This window comes from Stegostoma tigrinum, chromosome 11 (genome assembly GCF_030684315.1).
Source record: "Stegostoma tigrinum isolate sSteTig4 chromosome 11, sSteTig4.hap1, whole genome shotgun sequence".
Taxonomy (NCBI): domain Eukaryota; kingdom Metazoa; phylum Chordata; class Chondrichthyes; order Orectolobiformes; family Stegostomatidae; genus Stegostoma; species Stegostoma tigrinum.
Window position 1 is genome coordinate 48,406,518 of NC_081364.1, and position 16,934 is coordinate 48,423,451.

The window sequence follows — 16,934 nt, forward strand, 5'->3', positions numbered from 1 at the left end:
AATGTTAAAGTATCAAGTGGTTAATCTTTTATAAACAAACTTCTGTTCAATGGCCATATTAAAAACAGCTAAAACTTTAATAGCTTCAAGTGATCATGGTGATTGTGGTGTCAGAGCATTGAACTGCAGGAATTGGCCTTGAAAGTAGATTCTTTAGGGCTATGGTATGGGCAAATGCCAAGGTATGCTTGTTAGAAGGCCTGCCTTGTTTCTCTAGGTCTTTATCCTGAATATTTTAGGTATCGTTACCTCTCCGACATAGAATCATTCGTAACAAATTCAAACTCAAAGCATTGAAATCTCAAGTGGTTAATTTCTCATGAAAACAAACTTCTCTTCAGTCGACACATCAAAGACAGCTTGCTTCAAAATCTCCCCTCCCCCCTCCACTGCGTCCCAAAACCAGCCCAGCTCGTCCCCACCTCCCTAACCTGTTCTTCCTCTCACTTATCCCCTCCTCTCACCTCAAGCTGCACCCCCATTTCCTTCCTACTAACCTCATTCCGCCCCCTTGACATCTACTGACTCCAACCCCGTCTCTTTAACTTGTCTGTCTCGTCTCCACCTATCTACTCCTCTGTCCACTTTTGATCCGCCTCCCTCTCTCTCCCAGAACCCTCTCCCCTTCCCTCTTTTCTGATGAAGGGTCTAGGCCTGAAACGTCAGCTTTTGTGCTCCTAAGATGCTGCTTAGCCTGCTGTGTTCATCTAGCCCTGCACTTTGTTATCTCGGATTCTCCAGCATCTGCAGTTCCCATTATCTCTACTCTTTTAATAGTCTCTACAAATTAGCATTTAAACAATGAACTCAGTCTCCCAGTGGAATAACTGTAGAATTTAAAACTCAGCCACGTATTCATAATTACCAAATAAAGGCCCTTGGGGAAATGTCAACAAACACCTCTATTGAAACCGTATTGCCTGCTAGTAATTCCTTCCTAACTTACACCAGTGTCCTCTCAAAACAGGACAGTTCAACAGAGAGTGTTTATTTTAAGTGTTGCTGTCAGTTTAAGCTTAATGTTTTCACGTTTCAAGCGTGGGAGAATTTAAAGCTTCAGATCGTCACTCTTAAACAGACTCTATTTGCCTATCAAGAGTATAAATAATATGGGTTAAGACCCATAGAACAGCCAAACTAGGGTCTGTTGGAGCTTAACACTAAGTCAAAATAGCCCGCTTACCTGAATCATGCACTTCTCTTTCCCCCCACTGGAAAATATTAGATATTGGAAACAAAGGGAGGATTTCAGCATTGGAGGATCAACTTCATCTTTTAAAGGTCAGAGGAATCTTCTAGCTCTGTGAAATTCTGTCAATGGTTGTCATTCCCCTATAATTTGCGGACTGTTTTTCCCTTCATCTTGAAGGAGCCTCCCATTCTCAATTTCAAAGTTGTCCATCTTCCTGATCAACATCATCTAATCTTCCTTCAATTATATAGTATTATCATGTAGATGGGGAAGGCATATCCATGATTACTAAACCATTTGAAAAGAGCTACTTCAACAAAAGATTGGCTATTACAGCCTGAACTATTTTATAAGCTAATTATTACCTTACTGTTCTTTTACTTCCTTCCTCTATTTCTAAAAGTCAAGTACTATTGACCTTTTTATGGCTTACACACCTGCAGTCCCACTGTCAGTGAATTGCCTCTTTGAACTTCATTTATCCACACCCTTCAGCTTCTTTCCATTAATTATAAACTACCATTCCTTGATTTTCCTCCCACACTCCTCCGCATAACATTGCACCTACAGCCAGTCTGCCCATTCTATCAACATATTGCTGGCCTCTTTCAGTCATTTTTTTAAACTGCTGTTTGCCAAGCCTCCTACAATGTCATCACAGTGAGCAGTTTCAAGCAATTCCTTATACCATACAATTATGTCTCTTGTTAATAGCACATTCAGGCTCATTACTGCTAAATTTTGCAGATTTTATTTAACACTATGCTTGCGGATTAGTAAACAAAATAGACAAAGCAGACCAAGTCACTTTATTATGAGAATTGCGAAGAACTACTTTGGTTATTGTGCTGTGGTCTTCAACCTTGAAGATTTTGGCTGTCAGTGATAAGTATAATGTGTTAGAGAGAAGTGTGTATTTTGTTGTAGAAATAAATGATTTGTGTTTTCAACCATTTCCCTTAAAATTCATCACAATAAAAATTGGTAAAGCTATGAAATAAATTTTGAATTTCTCCTATTTGGTGTTTGGGGCAGAAAAGGTCCCTCACTTCTTTTGTGCTATTGATGTTTGCAGTTTCATGATAATGTACTGACCAAAATGTAATATTTAGGTCACGGGCTTACCGCTAACCTGGGAAGTGATTGTTACAGTAACTTGTATGTATTTAGAGCTTAGATTGGAATCATTGTCATTCAATGATTCAAAATACCAGTCATTTATTGTCTCAAGTAGTAACTATCTTTGAGCCAAGTACAACATTAAATGCACTGAAAACTGACGTATAGAGTTGTATATTGTGTTTTTGCACTTTACAGGCAAGACCATAAAATGACGTTAACAAAGGAATAACATTCTTTAATTGCTTCCAACAGCAACTGCTACAGTGATTGTAGAAATTACACCTGTGAATGACTTTAGTCCCATATTTGAGAAGGATCCTTATGTCTTTGATGTCCTTGAAACAACGGCTGGTAAGTCATTAGGCTGAATTTTCCCGTTTTCTAGTTCAAATATTTTACCAAGTGAGATTTGTAATGCCTGGTGTGCCAAGGCTTGCAGATACTTTTGAAAAATTAACGCAGGAGTTGTGATCATCTCTGTTGGACTGTCACTTATTGCCAAACCCTAGTTACCCTTGAAAAGGTGGTGATGGTTAGCCGCCTTCTTGAACTGTAGCAGTCTTTCTGCTACAATGCCCAAGAAAATCAATTCCAAGAATATGCCAATAACACTGTAGGAACAGCAATAAATTTACAAGTCAGCATGGTGATTGGATTTGAGGAGAGCTTGAAATGGTGGTGTTCCCAACTATCTGCTGCCCTTGTCCTTCTAGATGGTAGAGATTACAGATTTTGCAGGTGCTGACAAAGGATCCTTCGTGAATTTCTCCAATGCATCATGACACTGCTGATACTGATCATCAGTGGTGGAGGATGTGGAAACTTGTGGATCTGGTGAAAATCAAGCAAGTTGCTTTGTTTTGGATGGTGTCAACCTTTTTCAGTGTTGCATCCCTCCAGGCAAGTGGAGAATATTACATCTCACTGCTGATTTGTGCCTTGTAGATTATAGATAGGTTTTGGAGAGTCAGGAGGTGAGTTATTCACTGCACAATTCCTAGGGTGGAATCTTATAGGAACTCAAGTGACAAGGACTCCGGCGAGATCTGTGGCAGAATGGGATGAGAAGTCTGTCAAGGCACACCTGCATGTTGTGAGTGAGATAATAAAATGTGAGGCTGGATGAACACAGCAGGCCAAGCAGCATCTCAGGAGCACAAAAGCTGACGTTTCGGGCCTAGACCCTTCATCAGAGAGGGGGATGGGGGGAGGGAACTGGAATAAATAGGGAGAGAGGGGGAGGCGGACCGAAGATGGAGAGAAAAGAAGATAGGTGGAGAGGAGAGTATAGGTGGGGAGGGGATAGGTCAGTCCAGGGAAGACGGACAGGTCAAGGAGGTGGGATGAGGTTAGTAGGTAGATGGGGGTGCGGCTTGGGGTGGGAGGAAGGGATGGGTGAGAGGAAGAACAGGTTAGGGAGGCAGAGACAGGTTGGACTGGTTTTGAGATGCAGTGGGTGGGGGGGAAGAGCTGGGCTGGTTGTGTGGTGCAGTGGGGGGAGGGGATGAACTGGGCTGGTTTAGGGATGCAGTGGGGGAAGGGGAGATTTTGAAACTGGTGAAGTCCACATTGATACCATTAGGCTGCAGGGTTCCCAGGCGGAATATGAGTTGCTGTTCCTGCAACCTTCGGGTGGCATCATTGTGGCAGTGCAGGAGGCCCATGATGGACATGTCATCAAGAGAATGGGACGGGGAGTGGAAATGGTTTGCGACTGGGAGGTGCAGTTGTTTGTTGCGAACTGAGCAGAGGTGTTCTGCAAAGCGGTCCCCAAGCCTCCGCTTGGTTTCCCCAATGTAGAGGAAGCCGCACCGGGTACAGTGGATGCAGTATACCACATTGGCAGATGTGCAGGTGAACCTCTGCTTAATGTGGAAAGTCATCTTGGGGCCTGGGATGGGGGTGAGGGAGGAGGTGTGGGGACAAGTGTAGCATTTCCTGCGGTTGCAGGGGAAGGTGCTGGGTGTGGTGGGGTTGGAGGGCAGTGTGGAGCGAACAAGGGAGTCACGGAGAGAGTTGTGAGTGTTGCTTTGCACTTCTTATGCATTTCTTTCAACAAAGTTTCTCACCAGGCAATAGTGAGCTCCTAATTAAGGTGGATTATAGCTTGTTAAACATCTCCTTAATATCTTAACCCACCTCATTAATGCTTAACTTTCTATTTAACCAAATGCACCAACAAGCTCAACATCAAGAGTTACCCACATGGAAATTATAAAGCTGGTGACTTCAGCTCAGGATCTAGATATGCCATTTAGAACTGAATTGAGGAAAATTTTCTTCACTCAATGAACCTGAGGAATTCTCTACCACAGAAGGCTGAGGAGGCTAAATCACTGAATGTATTGAAGAAAAAAACTCGATCAGTTTTTTTAGATTTTAAAGGCATCAAGGGGTAAGGGGAGAAAATGGGAATATAGCTTTGAGATAGAGGATCAGCCATGAATGAAATGAATGGCAAAACAGGCTCAAAGGCTGAACAGCTTACTTCTAATTCTAGTTTCTATGTTTTCTGTGTTTCTGATATGAGAAGATCAGCTGGTGTTTTTTAGTATGGCTGATTGATTAAATTTGCTTAACAGACATAGCAATTAGTGAGCACATTGTAATGATCGTAATTCTTGAGGCCAGAATTCTTCATGTGTATTCTTGGAGATAATGAAAGGCCAGCTGGTGAAATGCAAATTGAAGGCACATAGCTGATACTAATCAATCACTGCCGTGATAATCATTGATCTCCTCTGCACCTCAAATCCCAAGAGATTTACTCCACCCTCTTTGAACATGGTTCAGTTATTTTGTACCATTATGGCATAGTCGACTTTCAGTCTGAAATGGCAAGGAAACAATTTTGTATCTTTGTGAATGACTGGTGTGCCCCACCTGAGATGTAGAATGCTCTCCCCATCATTCTGTTCCCTTTTGTCTTCCTGTCCTTGTGACCCCTGTGATGTGTCAGCCTCTGTTTCTGTGAAGACCCTTTGTTAATTTCCCTGCTTTATCTTCAAAGCTCCTAGCTTTGTGAATTTATATGTTGTTTTTGGCCTAAAGTCTCTTCATGGAGAGGCCAGACTCTTAGTTAGCTGGAACAATTCCCTTTCAGAGCTCCTATTTCGTTCGTGGTCTATGATATTCTGCCCTTCTGCCTTGAATTGCCCCCTTTCACTGTATTCATTTCCTCAGTTACCCAGTCCAATGGACCCCATCCTTAGATTTTACTTGTCCTCTTTCTTCAGAACAATAATGGCCCACCCCCTGATAGTCCTTTGACCATTATTGTCCAAACTCTAGGACTGACTTTCACAGCAAACTTTAAACTTATTTGGCAGGATAACCCTGACTGATCATGGCTGATTACTTAGATTAATGTCACCTCTGCACCTGAACTGATGTATCTGTATTCCCTGGATTGGTTCCTCTTGACGTGCAGGATTTACTGCAGCCAAATTTCTGTACTGCAAGGTCACAGATACCTGTACTCTGGTATCACCAAATGTCGGAATGATTGAGTGTATTGTAGCCCCTCTTGGTCCTATGAAGGACAGGTTCCCTTTGACTTTCAGGCATGGGCATTTGCTTAAAACATGTTTAGTGTGTTTGCCATGTAAGGTCCCAGCACATAACTGTCGGTGTCGCATTAACATAGCACACTGCTGGACAGTGTTATGCTCACTCCCAGGACCATCCAGTGCTTACACTGTGACAAGTTGCCTGCCTTTCTCTCTGTGCTAAAGACCAATACAGGTCATAGAGGCTAGGAACCTTTAAGTAAATGCAAAGTTGGTGAGTGCAAATAAATTAAGCTAAGCATCATAAGATGTATCCTCGTGTCTCTGCATGCAATATAACCTTTCTTCAGGGCATTACCTTGAGCAATTTAAACAAATTTAAACTCAGTCATCAAACTGGTGCATTCTCCATTATCTCCAGTAATTGGAAATCACTTGTCAACCAATCACCACGTTCTTTTCATAAGTGTAAAATAGTATACCTTTCACTTTGCTGCTCTTGCAATCGTCCTGATGGACGGAAGACAAAATGCTTCAACGAAAGATGTATTTTATTCAGCATTACTATAAATTGTGAACAACTGGTTCCAGTACTCATCCTTGTAAAACACCACTTCCCACCTTCCAACACTCTGAATAACTTCTTTGCTTTACCCTCCATGGCTGGGAGTTCAGCAGGTCCACAATATCTGTGGAAGGAGAAGTGTTTCATCTCTGTGACCTTTCATCTTTGAACAAAACTACAGAAGTTTCATGTTTAACTCTGCATTTTTGGGTTCCAGGCATTACTTTTAGTTTCTTGGTGCAATCATTGCAAATGCTGACCATTTGACCATTCTTATTAACTGGAAAATCAGGGCCAGTGCATTTGTCTTACATTAATTCCTCTAGCCTCATGCTAGGCATGTATATTTGTGAAAAGATTCCACCATTTATAGCTCTTCTAATTTGTTACACATTACAGATGTCAACATGTATCTCTGAAATATGGTTTCTTTTTAAATACCTTACCTAAACAGCAAAACACAAGATTGGGAGAGTTATTGCCACAGATGATGATTTTCCGTTAAATGCAGTGACTTACAAAATAATTTCTGGAGACGCACAAATTATAAAGCGATTCTGGATTGATCCAAAAGAAGGAACCATAGAGCTGATAACGCAATCAGACTATGAGTCTGTCCAACAATATAACCTTGGTGTGGAAGCCACTGACAGTGATCCTAATCAGCCGAAAACTGCAGTGACCAGGGTGAGAAAATACATTTCCGATGAATAATGGACAGAAAAGTTAGATGTCAACTCAAAATTAGGAGCAGTATCTTAGCAGTGTTTATGTACTACATTTGTTTCTCAAGATTCTATAAGTATCACATTTATTCTAAGCACAATGTCGTGGTGATTCTAAATTTGCCTGTAGGGTAAATGCAACAAAAGGACAAATTGCGGGTCATCAATCACATAATATTAAGAAGAGCATACAAAATAATCTTACAAGGCAGAAATGTCACCAGGCTATTTTAGGGTTATATCGGTTGTCAGTCCATATAGAATCTGTTGTGATTTCAGAGTAATAATGTTTTTGAACGGCTTCAACATTATAACCTGGATTTCCTAGTTGAATTTATATAAGGTTTGCAAAGGAGAATCATTCGAAATTGTTGGAAGGAGTGCATTGTACAGATAATGTTACGTTTTTATAGCTACGCTGTTATATTACTGACCATTATGAATTCCTTGATTTATTCAGGTTTAAATGTGAAAAATGCATCTCTCAACCCAAAAGGGCAATGTTCCATAAATAAACTGTGGTTTATCTTGCTTCACTGTTCTCCTGCTTCCCTTGGGCACTTTGAATAATCCTGGCTGTCTATCCTGGAGGCGAAAATGGGGGTCTTGCTGTGAAAGTTCGCCAGAAGACTTGTTGTTTGTATAATTAATTATGATTTTGAACACTAAAGGCAATGATAGCCATGGTAAAAATAAACTGCTCAGTGTAGATAGAGATCTAAGTCACACTGTTAGCTCTCTAAAGTAGGGAAAACATCAAACATGGACTCACGGAGAGCATTGAGAATTTTTTTTTAATAGCTAGTTTTGACAAGAATTCCATTTCAGTGGCCCAGAAAGCAGATACAATTGCCTGCTTTTGTAGAGGTAAAATTGTGCTGGAGTTACTGACTTGCAATCTTGGGAAATGAGGAATCCTAATAGCACAAGTTGTTGGACATTAGTTGTTATGAATTTGTTATCAGCCAGGTTGTTGTTAATACAAATGCATGTTGCAAATTGCAATAGCTTGGAGGCTATTTAGTAACTAACTGAACCATATAGGTCCCGCACTCAATTATCATGCTTCTGAAGTCTAAAAATACCAAAGAATGTAGAAGTCAGGTATCTTGAGGAACTCTGGAAGAATTTGACACTCCAGGGTGTGTCAGGCAGCGGGGAAGATTTTTCTTTGTAAATCCTTCAGCCCTTGATTCTTTGTTTTGACAATGTGGCTGTGAGTTCAAAATGTTGAAAAAGATTTGCATTTGGGTGGGTGATGCTGTTAAATGACTGATGTCCAACATTACACTGAGGAACCAACAATAACTCAAGGAAGTGGAAAAAGTACAGCACTGGAGAAGATTTTGCAATTTGGAAAATTTTCTAATATTTTCAGGCCAAACCTGATTTTTAAGGGGCAATATAAAAGTGAGAAAGATAGAAATCTCAAACATTTTAGACATGAAATTGAACTTTGTTGTGTTAAATTTCTATTCTCAAAAATAAGCAATTTGAGGAGAGACCCAATTTAAGCAGTCAACTTTCAATAATGTTCATTGTCTCAGAAGATTTAGAAATTCCTCCGAAGCCATATTGGTTCAGGGATTGGGTACCCAGTCTACATATGACATAAGCAGGGATTACAGCCATCTCTCAGCATATTCACAATCAATAAAACTGTTGTTGTTGTAATAGAGGGATCGAGTTCCGGAACCAAGAGATTATGCTGCAGCTGTACAAAACTCTGGTGCGGCCACACTTGGAGTATTGCGTACAGTTCTGGTCACCGCATTATAAGAAGGATGTGGAAGCTTTGGAAAGGATGCAGAGGAGATTTACTAGGACGTTGCCTGGTATGAAGGGAAGGTCTTACGAGGAAAGGCTGAGGGCACTATAGCTCGAGAATTCAGGAGTATTTAATGAGTATGAAAATCTTGGCTATAGCACAAGATTGGACTGTAATTTCAAATCATTGCTGCTATTCATTTTATATAAGGTGATGAATTTTCTTTGTTTTGCCATACTTTTGTGTTGCTACTTTAAGTTGAGAGTAATACCATGCCGTAGAAGACTAAAAAAATTATTGACGTTATTTTACAAGGTCCGTGTAATTGGATTTGTAATCTTAGGTTTGTAATTATTGCCAGGATTTTTTTTTACAGTCCAGTATAAAGGTATACTTTTTGCAGAGGTATTCAAAAACTGGTCAAAATTGTATAAAGCATTAAACAAAACAGATGTCATTCTATCATAGTATTTACTGAATAACCTTTAGTAGCTGACATTGTAGGCTAATACCAACAGACATTGGAACAAATTTCAATCAAAAATCAAGTATTAGCTTTAACTTCCCAGGAATCCAAACTTATTCCATGGGTTTACTGTAGTGGAAATTGGAAAAGGGCCTAAATTGGCCAGTGCCGTCCCCTTGGTTGGCAGGCTGAGTTGTGCCTATTTGGCAGTTGAATTGTTCCTAGTTGAGCCATCAAACTGGTTTCAGTTTGACCAGTATGCCTCATTAAATTAAAATTAAATTAAATTTATTGGCCCAACTGGTTCCATTTGAGACCCTCTTATACAGGGTGACCAATTCTTCAGCGATTAAGACGAAGAGAAAACCTTGACTGTAGTACCAGAATGGAGGGAGTGGTGGCATGTTGGTGACCATGAGAATTGGATGTGGCAGTTTGGTAATCATGAAGAAAGTTGGCGAGATGGATGGGCAAGAGTTAACAACAAAAGCTCTCAGGATCAGTCAGGATTTAGAACATAGAACATAGAACATAGAACATTACAGCACAGTACAGACCCTTTGGCCTGCGATGTTGTGCCAACCTGTCATATCGATCTGAAGCCCATCTAACCTACACTATTCCATGTACGTCCATATGCTTATCCAATGACGACTTAAATGTACCTAAAGTTGGCGAATCTACTACCGTTGCAGGAAAAGCGTTCCATTCCCTTACTACTCTCTGAGTAAAGAAACTATCTCTGACATCTGTCCTATATCTTTCACCCCTCAATTTAAAGCTATGCCCCCTCGTGCTCGCCGTCACCATCCTAGGAAAAAGGCTCTCCCTATCCACCCTATCTAACCCTCTGATTATTTTATATGTTTCAATTAATTCACCTCTCAACCTTCTTCTGTCTAATGAAAACAGCCTCAAGTCCCTCAGCCTTTCCTCGTAAGACCTTCTCTCCATACCAGGCAACATCCTAGTAAATCTCCTCTGCACCCTTTCCAAAGCTTCCACATCCTTCTTATAATGCGGTGACCAGAACTGTATGCAATACTCCAAGTGCGGCCGCACCAGAGTTTTGTACAGCTGCAGCATAACCTCTTGGTTCCGGAACTCGATCCCTCTATTAATAAAAGCTAAAACACTGTATGCCTTCTTAACAGCCCTGTCAACCTGGGTGGCAACTTTCAAGGATCTGCGTACATGGACACCGAGATCTCTCTGCTCATCTACTCTACTAAGAATCTTACCATTAGCCCAGTCCTTCTTCCAAAATATGAACAAAATGCATTTCTAATGGGTTGAACAGTTAAGGGACAATTTATTAAAATATGGAGGACAGTAGATTAACTACAAATTTCAAAATACAGTGCTAAAATACATCCCTATGAACTGTGTATTAATGTGATAACATGGCTTATACTGTTTATAAGTGCTTTTTGAAGCTATTTTCTCAAAAGCATTGATGTATATATATCTCTAACACCCAAAACTGATGCAAATATTACTATTGTGTTCCATTCTAATTGTTTATTAATCTTTGCCTTTCTTACCTATTTCAATTATGTCCTCTGTTAGGTCATCATCAATATAATAGAGGAAAATGATGAAAAACCAGTTTGTGTTCCACTGTCATATAAAGCAAGTATTCTTGACAATATTGCTGTTGGGACTAACATTAATAGTTTCAGATTGAACTGTCAAGACAGAGATTCCCTGGACAATGAGATGCGGTTTGAGATTGTATCGGGTATGTTTACTACTCTCATATAATATGATACATCAAGTTGCCTAGTAAGACGAAATGCAGAATTATTCCATAGCAATTATACAAAGACAAATGTAAGAAAAATATTGCACAACACTCGTTATTGTGTATCTAATCTCAAATATAATTGGGGCTGAAACTAATATTTTTATTATTATTAGTTTTGGAGAAAAAATACAGGATTATCTTTGTCTTTCTTTGCTAGCTGTATTGCATGTTAAACTGATTAAAATTTCAATGGGCTTATATTTTATTCTGAAATTGAATTTCACTACAACACGGTTGCTCAGTGGTAAGCATTACTGCCTCACAGTACCGGGGACCTGGGTTCAATTCCACCCTTGGGCGACTGTCTGTGTGGTATTTGCACATTCACCCCGTGTCTGAGTAGGTCTCATTTGGGTGCTCTGGTTTCCTCCCATAGTCAAAAGATGTGTAGGTTAGATAGATTGGCCATGGTAAATTGCCTGTAGTGTTCAGGGATGTGTATATTAGGGGGGTTATAGGAGGATAGGTCTGGGTGGGATGCTCTGAGGGTCAGTGTGGACTTGTTGGGCCAAAGGGCCTGTTTCCACAGTGTGGCGATTTTATCATCTATTATCACCGTGCATTTAATCTAGTAAAATGCCCCAAGGTATTCCACAGGATGATATCAAAAAAATTCAGATACTGAGTCACAGAAGGAGATATTAGGACAGGTGACCAGCAAAGTTGGCTAAAAACATAGGTTTTAACGAGCATATGAAATGGTGAAAGGGCAAAGACATTCAGAAGAGAACTCCAAAGCTTAGGGACCACGGTAAAATGAGTGGAGTAGGTAGAATCAAAAGAGAAAAGATGTCCCACTTTGATAAAACTGCAACACTTTACATGGCATTGAAACACATGAAATAGCATGATGAACCTACACAGACAGACATCATACTTTCTGCGTGTGACAAAATATGGTAACATTATCATTTATTAAGTGGAGGCCTTTTGAGTTTTCTCTTATCACCACTTTTATTATTCACATTCTGTAAAATAAGTATATAATCTTTTGATTTAGAAAATATGACATAAACCATTAAAGAAGGCTTAAATAGCAAAAACCCCCAAATAATTCTAGATGATTTTCGTTGTAGCAGAGAGGCTTGAATACCAGCTTTTTTGGTGTAAAACCAAAGACAGTAAGATTGATTTCCTAGACTGGAAACTTACATATGTGCTTGTATACACAGGTACTTAGCATTTCCAAGTGCTTGAAACAATTAGTGTTCATAACTAGACTAATGAACTATGACACAACCTAATCAGGATAACCATACCATAGAAAGCAGCTGACAAGCACAATGATGGCTGTTGACATTGAGTGCTTTCATATGTTTGATGCAGCTTGCTATTCATTATCCTAATAATTCACCTTTGTCTTGCAGACTGAACTTGCAAATTCAGAAATCTATTTTAAAGATTCACTGGAAATTATGATACAACACCTTGGGTGTACCAGATAATAAATATTTCATCTCATATGTGACAGATGCAGAGGCAAGAAAAAAAGCTTCACAGGAATATAAATAGGCCATTCAGCCATGCAAGGCTATTCCCCAGTTCAGTGTGTTGATGACTGATCTGTAACTTAATTTAATCTACCCACTTTGGATTCATATCCATTTGTTCTTTGTTTATCTATTGCTAAATAATTTACAATTATAAATTCATCTAGCTTCTTCTACTTTTCATAGTTCCATAAACTGATGGAGTTCCACACTTTTAGAACTTTTTGAGTAATTCCTTTGCCTTAAGGAGTCGGCTTTAATTTTGAAGCTATGTTCCCTCTTCCTAGTCTCTCTGATAAGCAAAAAATAGTTTGCTCTACCTCCCCTTTCAATTGTTTTCAAAGTTATAAATTATAAGTTTTAACCTTTTAAACTCCAGGGAATTTTAAACTTGTAAAAACCAAAAGAACTGCGGATGCTGTAAATCAGGAACAAAAACAAAGTTGCTTGAAAAGCTCAGCAGGTCTGGCAGTATCTGTGGAGGAGAAAACAGAGTTAATGTTTCGGGTCCAGTGACCCTTCCTCAGAACTGATGGTGGCTAGGAAAACGTCAGTTTATATGCAGAAAATGAGGTGGGTGGGCTACGGAGTAAACATTAGGATAGAGCCTAGAGAGAGAGAAGGACAGTTGGGCAGTCAAAGGAGTTGCTAATGATCAGGCCGTGAGGGTGAATAGTTGTTAATGGAACGTACCCATTAACATTACCAATTTTCCCAGCCACCATCAGTTCTGAGGAAGGGCCAACGGACCCAAAAGGTTAACTCTGTTTTCTCCTTCACAGATGCTGTCAGGCTTGCTGAGCTTTTCCAGCACCTTTGTTTTTGTTCTTGAATATTATACTTGTGTTCTGTAAACCTTGTCTATAACATTTCATGGAGGCCCATTAACATTCTTGCAGAAGGAACTAGATCACTTCCAAGACTTCTGTGTTCTATCTTTTGTATGGTGTGGTGCCCAGAACTGTTCCTGGCTCTCTAATGCTGTCTAGTTAGTCTTAGTCCCTAACTGGACAGCAAGTCTAACCTGTCGTGAATCTGGGAGAAATCTCAAGTGAGTGTTTCCTGTATCATATGGCCTTCTGATCTTCAATTGAGCCTGAGTGTGGGGTCCTGAAATTCATTGGGGAAATCCGGACCGTAGTTGCTTTTACTGTCATTCCATTACAATGAAAATTATAATAATCTATCAGTTGATCTTGCAGTGTGTCACCTCATTCAGATGCATTTTATTTATAGGCAACGTGAACAATCATTTTGGTTTTGACCCTATCCGTGGATCTTTTGCTCCAAAACTGATACTCAGAACTCCGTTTGACTATGAGGGAAAAGCAGATGTTCAGCAGGAGTACCATCTCATTGTCAACATCATCGATGACAACATTAAGAGGATAAAGCCAAGGACAGGAACTGTAGTGATTGATATTACTGTAGTTCAGACAAGAGCAACTACTCCAACAACATCCTTTTATGTGAGAGCCTTATGTAATGAACCAGCTTCAGAGTAATATTATAGATCATTTCAGCAATAGCAGAAATTTAAAATATAGCTGCAAGAGATTAATAGAGTAACAAACTTCTATCTAACTTTTTGACGCACTTGGTTAGTTAAATATGAATTAACATGTTCTGTGTATAACCTCCTTAGCAGCGGGGTGCATTGCATGTTGTATTGTGGAGTCATATGGATGACAATCATTGCAAATTTGATTCCTGTGTTCTGTGCTAAATTAGCAGCCTCTGCTGCAATTGAGAGACTCCTGCAGAGAAGAAGGAGAAAGATCAAAGATTCCACTCTTGTGCCTCAATCCAATTACTTGCTAGTGGCTTTGGTGAAGTGCATTAACTGGAGGTGCTGCCTGCTTCAAGGACTTACACTAAACTCTGGAACAGTTTTTGGAACCAGGGTTATTTGAGTAATTTCAGGGTGGTCTCCAGCCACTATCAAGGAGTTCATTTTAAGGTCAGGTAAGATGGACCTTACATTGTACAGCACAGAATGGTCAGAATATCTCATGCTGCCAGTTTTAAAAAGGTTTTCAATTCCAGTTTAAAAGATACCTATACGATCGCATGTTCAAGGTTCTATTCCCCATTGGCCTTCCCTGACTCAAGACCTGATTTGTCAGACTGCTTTGTATGAGACCCAGGCACTTTCCATCCTCCCTAAATGGCAAATTGCAGTCTGCTCAGGCTTTATGCAGGCACGGATCAGCTTAGTCCAATAACTCTACCATATGTGCTCCCATTCACTTTGCAGAAATAAATTTCTTTGCATCCAAGTATTTCAAAACTAGGTAGTAGTCTGCAATACTGCATATGTCCCTCATCTAAGTGTACCAATTTAGAAAAAAAAAGACCCTTGCAAATAAATTGCACATTCATGAATTTATTTTATCTCATAGCAATCTCAAGGTAATGAATTTCCTATCTTGTTTAAACAGAACAGAAAAGGACTAACTATTATCAACACTGCTGTGAATACTTACAATCCAGCTGACTGGTATGCCCCCTTCCTTCTCACACTGCTGGCAATCCTATTGGCTCTCCTCTTTGCCTTAGGGATGTACATCGTCTTGAAATATACCAGATGTGTGGAATTCTGTCGAAAGGCACATACCAGAAAGACACGTACCAGTAAGCCAAAACTGCAACCACCAAAAAAGTAAGTCCTTTATAATTAAATATGAAAATGGTATTTTTGGTTTGAGGTGTTACAAATTAGGATATCTGTGTTCCAAATAATTGTATAAATGTGTTTCATTGGAATTAGCTTGATGGAAATATGAAGGCTATCAGGGCCTAAGTTGGACAATCCCTGAAAACAGAGGCCAAATCTTGCAACGTGTGATTAGTCAATTTCATGCCGCCTGCTTATTTAAATGATCTTCATGTCCCACCTATTACTAACTGTGCTGGTCATTGGCTGAATGCCCAACAGGGGGCCAGTTTCATGAATGGCTAGCACCACTTGAGGGGGAGGTGAATTGTGATTAGAGAAAATGCTGTGGCTCATTTACAAATTCTGAAATGAGCTGCCAGTGGGAGAGGTAGAAAGGAGAAGAAATTACTGCATCCCGAGGGGGTCAGAAGGATCTCAAGATCCACAACAAATGTTATTTAGAAGATAGCCATAGAGGCTATTGCCAATAATCTAGCCTTGAGAACCTACATGCAGTACTACAAGAGGATGAATGACCTCACATGAGTGGTCAAGGCCAGAGATTGCAGCTTCACATATTGTATCAATCCAGCTACATTGCAGGACTTGGCAACTGATCTAATGACCGCTGTCCTCATCCATCTACAGTGGCAGAGTAAGACACCCAGCCAGAACTTCTCTGCCCTGCCCACTCTTTTTCTCTCTAACTGTCACTTTTTTCTCCTTTTCTGAGTTTTTTTTCAACTTTTGACTTAGCTGAGGGAACGGAGGAGGCGACTCTTGACAGGAGGTATCCACTGGTGAGTTCCGGAGGTGAGTTCCAGAGCGGAGAGTGAGGCGCGGGGGAAGGGTGTCCTGGAGTCGGGGTGGGGGGGCATGAGGGAAGCGAGTCCTGGAGAAAAACTTACCTTCGAGCAGCTGAGAACTGGTGGTGGAGTGGACTTGAATCTTGGAGCAAAGCAAGGACAATTGTTGGGCTGGGGTCTGGCATGGGCAGTCAGACCACATGTGGTTTAACATGTAATTTGTTTAGCTGACTGTAACGTTTATCCTTTTAACTGTTTCTAACTGAGACTATGAGTCACTGTAAAGTAATGCAACCACTTTTTTTTTAATCTTTTCGTATCTAAGATGGCACCATAAGAGGTGACATTATAAGACTTTACATTGTACTCCTGCACTTCTGTACCTGAGTACATGAGACAATGAAGGATATTCTATTCCGCTACAGTATTAATCGTGCCCCATATCCAACATCCATACACTTTACCTCACCCTGCACACACTGCCAGCAATTCAATCTTGCCTAAGTTATGTGGCAGCCATTGACACACATCCTGCTCTTTTGTAGCACAAAGTGATGCAGAAACCCTCAACAGTTAAATCTAACTGGATGGGGTCTTTGGTAACTTTGCTTGTCTTGATCCTATTAATTATTAAGACTGTGGTCATTGGAATGGCTGAAAAAATGAGTATGACAATATTCTTATTCATAATCCTTTCAGATATCATTTTCCCCATATCCCACAATCTTCCAGTTTGTTAACCACATAGGTTGGAAGCATCTTTTCCCTCCTCCCTGTGTCATAACCTCACCCTTGTGCTTTTACCATTCAGATACCTAAGATGAG

The 16,934-nt window shown here is 40.1% G+C and overlaps 1 protein-coding gene across 1 annotated transcript in view; it reads left to right on the forward strand.

Moving 5' to 3' along the window:
- The window catches only part of LOC125460508 (cadherin-related family member 3-like), a 61,103-nt gene that overhangs the window by 32,087 nt on the left and 12,082 nt on the right, over window positions 1-16,934 (forward strand). The window contains exons 11-15 of the mRNA XM_048548047.2: window positions 2,567-2,665; window positions 6,843-7,075; window positions 10,917-11,088; window positions 13,881-14,113; window positions 15,086-15,306. Coding sequence (XP_048404004.2) covers window positions 2,567-2,665; window positions 6,843-7,075; window positions 10,917-11,088; window positions 13,881-14,113; window positions 15,086-15,306 — 958 coding nt within the window. The remainder of the gene's footprint in view (window positions 1-2,566; window positions 2,666-6,842; window positions 7,076-10,916; window positions 11,089-13,880; window positions 14,114-15,085; window positions 15,307-16,934) is intronic.